The 6,000-nt window shown below is 43.8% G+C and overlaps 1 protein-coding gene across 1 annotated transcript in view; it reads right to left on the reverse strand.

Moving 5' to 3' along the window:
* ltv1 (LTV1 ribosome biogenesis factor) overlaps positions 1–5,515 on the reverse strand; it is a 31,740-nt gene extending 26,225 nt beyond the window's left edge. The window contains exons 1-3 of the mRNA XM_084319266.1: positions 5,362–5,515; positions 2,794–2,922; positions 437–622 (exon numbers count right to left, since the gene is read on the reverse strand). Coding sequence (XP_084175392.1) covers positions 437–622; positions 2,794–2,922; positions 5,362–5,364 — 318 coding nt within the window. The 5' untranslated portion in view covers positions 5,365–5,515. The remainder of the gene's footprint in view (positions 1–436; positions 623–2,793; positions 2,923–5,361) is intronic.
* Positions 5,516–6,000: the final 485 nt, after the last annotated feature.

Here is a 6,000-nt window from a genome sequence, read left to right on the forward strand (position 1 = left end):
TTCCTGATCGGCATTCCAAATATCGATCGCGTTTATTGATTGATTATTGGCTGCTGTAAATATATATTCCAGGCTGCTTTCCGTCTCGCGATCAGATCCCTCTTGATCAGACGGCTCGCCAGCACAATGGAGCCAGTTGGCTCCACCTCTACAGATCCCAGGTCAGTCTAATCGACTGACCTGCAGTTACACAGGGATAGACGATAGGGGGCGCTTTTTCCCCCATCTGAGCTCCTGGAGGGGGTGCTGTACCAACGGGAGACTCGGTTGATGAAATATGAATTCAGATCGCTAATAAAAAAATCAAACGACATTTGTCGTCGTCAGCACTCAATGGGGGGGCTGATAAACGACAATTGTCGTGGCTGGCACTCAAAGTGTTAACCACCATGTTTCCTCCCCCGACCGCCATCATCATCATTCCACGAGGACTTACCGGAGTGGACCGGTCTGCGTCACCCTTCATCTTCCCGTCATCGTGGAGGTCAAAGGGTCGCGAGGACGCGGCTGCCACCAGCTCCACGGGTCTGGCCTGCTCCTTCAGGTGCTGTAGGTAGTTGTAGTCGTCGTCGAAGAACACGCCGAAGTCTCTCTGCACCTCTCGCCTCTTGTCCACCTCCACCTGGGAAACAAACACGACAGATAATACACTTCAGTTCATTAGCTCATCAACCAAAAATCGAATACATGGTAGGTAGTAGGGGTGGAATGGCTCACATCGCGGTTTTGAGGTCATGGTTTACGGCGTGGTTCATTTACATTTTACATTTAGTCATTTAGCTGACGCTTTTATCCAAAGCGACTTACAAGTTCTGTACGACAAGACAGCAAGAAGGGTACAACTCTATCAGCTGAGTAACAATGTTCATCAAGTGTTGCGTGTTACAGTGTAGGTTAGTTTATTAGGACAAGTGCATGACAGTAAGGTTAGTCAGGGTTAGATTTTTTTTTTTAATCATTTCAGATAATGGTTGAAGAAGTGAGTCTTTAGTCGACGGCGAAAGATTGGACGGGATTCGGCTGTCCTAACTGGGATGGGTAGTTCATTCCACCATTGTGGGGCAAGGACTGAGAATAGGCGGCTTCTCTTTCAGCGAGATGGGTAATAATACCATTGCCAATAGGGAGGTGTAGTGGTTACGTTATTGCCGTTTCCGGCCGGTCCACCATCTTGAAAACGCAATGTAATTGACCATTTCTAAATGGTCTCGTTTAAAACAAATAAAGCATTAACATTTGCATGGTGTACCTTTCTGTGCGAATTCATCCACAATCTATGGCTCAACATGAAAATATTCGCAATTAAATCGTAAAAAAATAAATCGCTGAATTTTATTTCAACCAAAAATGCTTAACTCATTCAACGCCAGTCACGAGTATAGTCGGGTTAACTCGCCAACCGTTCAGCGCCAATCACGAGTATAGTCAGGTTTTGGTCGTTATTTCTTTTATTACATTTACATTTAGTCATTTAGCTGACGCTTTTATCCAAAGCGACTTACAAGTTCTGTGCGACAAGACAGCAAGAAGGGTATAACTCTATCAGCTGAGTAACAATGTTCATCAAAGTGTTGCGTGTTACAGTGTAGGTTAGTTTATTAGGACAAGTCCATGACAGTAAGGTTAGTCGGGGTCGGGGTTATTAGCTATATCCAGGACAGGAGTATATTATAGTAAACTGAGGATTACCGAGGATGGACAGATAATGTTGATATTCAAATATAAAAAAGTTTCGAGAGGAGTGGAAGTTTGAAGACAGACTAGACTACAATATGATGCGGGGGTGGTGAGTTGAAACAGTGTGTGTCCCGACCAGTGCATGTGAGCGGATCGGAGCGTGAGCGGCGCGGGGCGCGGAGCGGCCGGTTTTGACGTGAGCGAGGAGTGGGTTTTAAAATGAGTCGGCGCGACGTCCGGAGCGAGAGTTCTCCTCCGCTCCAATCCACTCCAGGCCGCTCACAGTGGTTTAACACTGATGTAATATATACATGCAGTACAATGCCAAAGCAACAGATGGCGATGTACAAACATGAAGGCCATTTTCAACCAATGAGAAGGGTGAACCTGTGATAGGCTGTTCGTTCAGGCTTTGTCACTGTAGAGACGCCCACACTCACTCCAGTTAGAAAAAGTATATCGACGCCATTGTTGTTGACGTTAGCTTACATGCTAACGTTAATGGCAGCGACCATAGCATTGTGGCTCGGCTAGCCTATCATCGCTTAATAGAACTAGTGAATGGATAAACAACGTTATTTAACATTGCAGAATGGCTACAATTACAATGCGGCTCAATACAAACAATTGTTAAGGGGCCCAGGGGGTGTAGACTGTTGTAGTTTGAGCTAATTTACACCATGCTCCAAAAAAAAAAAAAAAAAAACTGCTGAGCGATCTGGCGCGGGGAGTGGGGAGCGCTCGATTCAAGGTGAGCGGGGAGCGAGCGGAGAGCGACTTGGGGGCGGGGTCAACATGAGCGATTAGCGGAGCGGACCAAGCTTTAAAGAGCGAAGAGCGGATTTCTCGGCCGCGCCGATCCGCTCACGTGGCCTGGTCCCGACCCCACTTCTATGTTTCAATTAATTATTTGCATTTAAAACTATTAACGCTGACTCATTCCTTCAGTCCACTCATAATTATGCTAATATTCCTTATGTTGTTTATGATATTAATTGAATGGCTGGTAAGTCAAAACGTTTATTTTGTTCTCTGCACCTGCCTATTCCAATAATGTTTGGTAAAAAAATAAATATATAATAAAATGTTCACATTTTTAGGGATGACCGTTCTGACCTTATTGACCGGTAGGAGGACATGTTGTGGGGCCTTCTCGTCCGCAGCCAGGGGGTCCCTCTGACTCCTGTGGACCAGGTGGAAGGTCACCGCCTTCTTCTTGTCAATGAACGGCTTCTTTTTCTGAGGCTGGAACAGACCCGAGAAGTTCATACTTAATGCCAGTTTCATAGGAGTCAGCATCAGATGTGGTAGGAGGAGTCATGTGTAGGCAAGAGTTTGACAAATCCCTTAAGTCTGGTAATGATAAACACGTTTTGCAATTATGCCACATCAATGTGGAACGCCCTACCCACAGCCGTAAAATTATGTGAAACCCTCCCTACCCACCTTCAAAACCGCTCTCAAAGAGCACCTACGGGAGGCTGCAATTCGAAACTGGCCCCCGTAAATGTCCAAACCCCCCCTCCTAATGTAGTTTCCTCCCCCTCATATGTATATATCTGTTAGGATCTCTGTTTAACAGTACTGTATATTTGCATATCTTGTATGTCACAAATGTAACAGTACTGTATACCTGTATGTCATGTATATCAGAAATGTCATGATATATATATCTGTATGTTGCGTATGTCAACGTCATTATGAATTGAAAATGGGGGACCCTGATGTAAACAAGACGAAAGTCTTTCTCTGGTCTGCATCCCCTTAACACTTTGGGTGCCGGGAAACGCTTAAACACGTCATTCCCGGCCATGCTCAAGTTGCCGAAGACGCTTTAAAGCGTCTTTAATATCAATATTTCAAAAATCTGGGATCGGATTCATATGTCCCCTCCGCTGGCCTGAGATCCACCAGGAGGACCCACTGAGCTCTCTGGCGGTTCAGGAGCGCCATCTGGTGGCCGATCGGCGCAATCGCTTAACAGGAAGTGCCGTAGAGGTTGTGCTGGACGGCCGTATTACTTCCGGGCACTCGGTACATGTCCCGGGACTCTGGCTCGTCACACTACATAGCGATCGATTGCCAATAACTCGATAAACAACATGATTTGGACGTATATACCATTATACAAGCTGGAGATGGACCGGGTAAATCTACATCCCATAATGATAAAATGTCTACTCTACGATGATCGCCCAACGGCGCGCGGAGACTGGGGTGAGTTTTAGCGTGTAAAGTTACCGTCTTCGATACTAACTGCTATTATCAACATTTGACCCACATTAGATGATTGGTATAACGCTGCCCACGGAATTATAAACGCCCCCTAGCCCATCCGGTCAACATCAGATGACGTGTAGTAACTTCTAGAAGTACGTCTAGTTGGAATTTTTTATATCGCGCTGATTGCCATAAAACTGTATTGCATCATCAATATAATGTATTTGGGGCTATAGATCACGTTCTGGAGAAAGCTGCAGAAAGAGATGAAAACATACTTATACATTAGACCATACTTTACTATGAATATGTGAATGAAAAAGTTTAACGTTGCTACACAATGAACAATACATATAGGACTTTGAATGGGCCCTAATAATGGCAATGTAGCAATAGAATTTAAAAAGTTATAGCCCTGCAAAGAAGGGGACTTTCTCTATAGACAAATAGAGCCGGCAACCTACGGTTGATAATGAATTTAACCCATGGCAGCCAAAGTGTTAACAATTGTGTGTATTGAGCCGTACTGTATTGTACCCATTCTGCAATCTGTTAAATAAAGTTTCCAATCAACCAATCAATGACTGCAATGACTATGACTTGTGTCAGAGTTATTGACATCCACATCATTCATTATTGATGTCAATTAGCTCGCACCTGGTGGTAAAATATGATGACTGACAAATCTAGCAAGCCACGATGAGATGAAAATGGACGCTACGAGTGTGTATCTACAAAACTGATGCGAGGAGGGACCCAACCATCTACCAGATGGTTTCAAAGTAACAATAGAAATCTAAAAAGGACACACGTTTATTACCTTTTGCAATGTTTGCTAATGCAATAGTTGACAGGAGGACATAAATTTGGGTCCCAACTGTTCCCTAGCAACATAATCCCAGTGAGTGAGATGTACAGTTTCTTCATCAAATGTATATATACTCTCTTTTTTAGACTCTTTTGTATCACAAACAGTACTGTATTTGCAAATCTGGTATGTCATAAATGTATAGATGTAGCAGTACTGTCTATCATGTATGTCATATATGTCCTGATGAATTGAAAATGGGGGACACTGATGTAAACAAGACGAAAGTATTTCTCTGGTCTGCATCCCCTTAACAATTGTGTGTATTGAGCCGTACTGTGTACTGTCTGTACCCATTCTGCAATCTGTTAATACAAATTTCAATCAATCAAAACCGTCTGATATGCTGATGGTGGCTGAGGTAACACTACTAACGTTAGCTCGATATATCGTAGAGATACAACTATGTTTGGTATCTATCTAACGTTATGGATAAAACAATATCATTTGGGTGGATAATATGCTATAACATTAGATTAGCTGACTATACATTGAGAATCTGTGTTTTCTTCACCTTGGCTATTAAATAACCAGCTAGCCAGCACAACCAGGTTGCTAACAACAACAATGTCTTGTCTGGGCTAACGTACGCTTACCATTGTTTAACGAGGCGTCTCAATTACACACTTCTGTTCAGCGTTTCAACCACTCTCTGGAATAGCGGCTGCTGTTGACGTTAATAATAGTTTAGACACGTTAACTGTCAATGTTGTGAATCCACGCTGTTGTCACCGTCACCATGCTGGGGCGGCCATTGATGGGAAGAACCTCTTCTTCTTCTTCGTGGCCGTACGTGGGCGTATTGCTGCCCCACACAGATTGTTTTAGGTACTGCACAATAGTGTGGCCTTATGAATGAATGAAAACTTTATTACAGATTGCAAAATGGGTAGGTAGGTATTTATTTAGACAACTGTAGTGATTGTAATGGTACATAATTCACCCACGGACCTATTGTTAGGAACATTCTAGACATTCATACCCTGAAGACTCTGGCAGGAGCACTCATTCAAGGGTACTACGACTATGCTTGCACCTCATGGTACCAAAGCACAAACAAACTGGTCAGACTACTACTTGACCTTACCCCCACCAGAACCCACCTCACCCCTGCCCACTTTGACAACCTAGGATGGCTTAGAGTAGACAACAGAGTACAGCAACTTGCAATGGGCCTGGTCTACAAGATACACTACACGACCAAGGTACCCATGTACATGTCAAAATACTTCCCA

The sequence above is a fragment of the Notolepis coatsorum genome, assembly GCF_963971535.1.
Source record: "Notolepis coatsorum genome assembly, chromosome: 7".
In the NCBI taxonomy this organism is placed as follows: Eukaryota; Metazoa; Chordata; class Actinopteri; order Aulopiformes; family Paralepididae; genus Notolepis; species Notolepis coatsorum.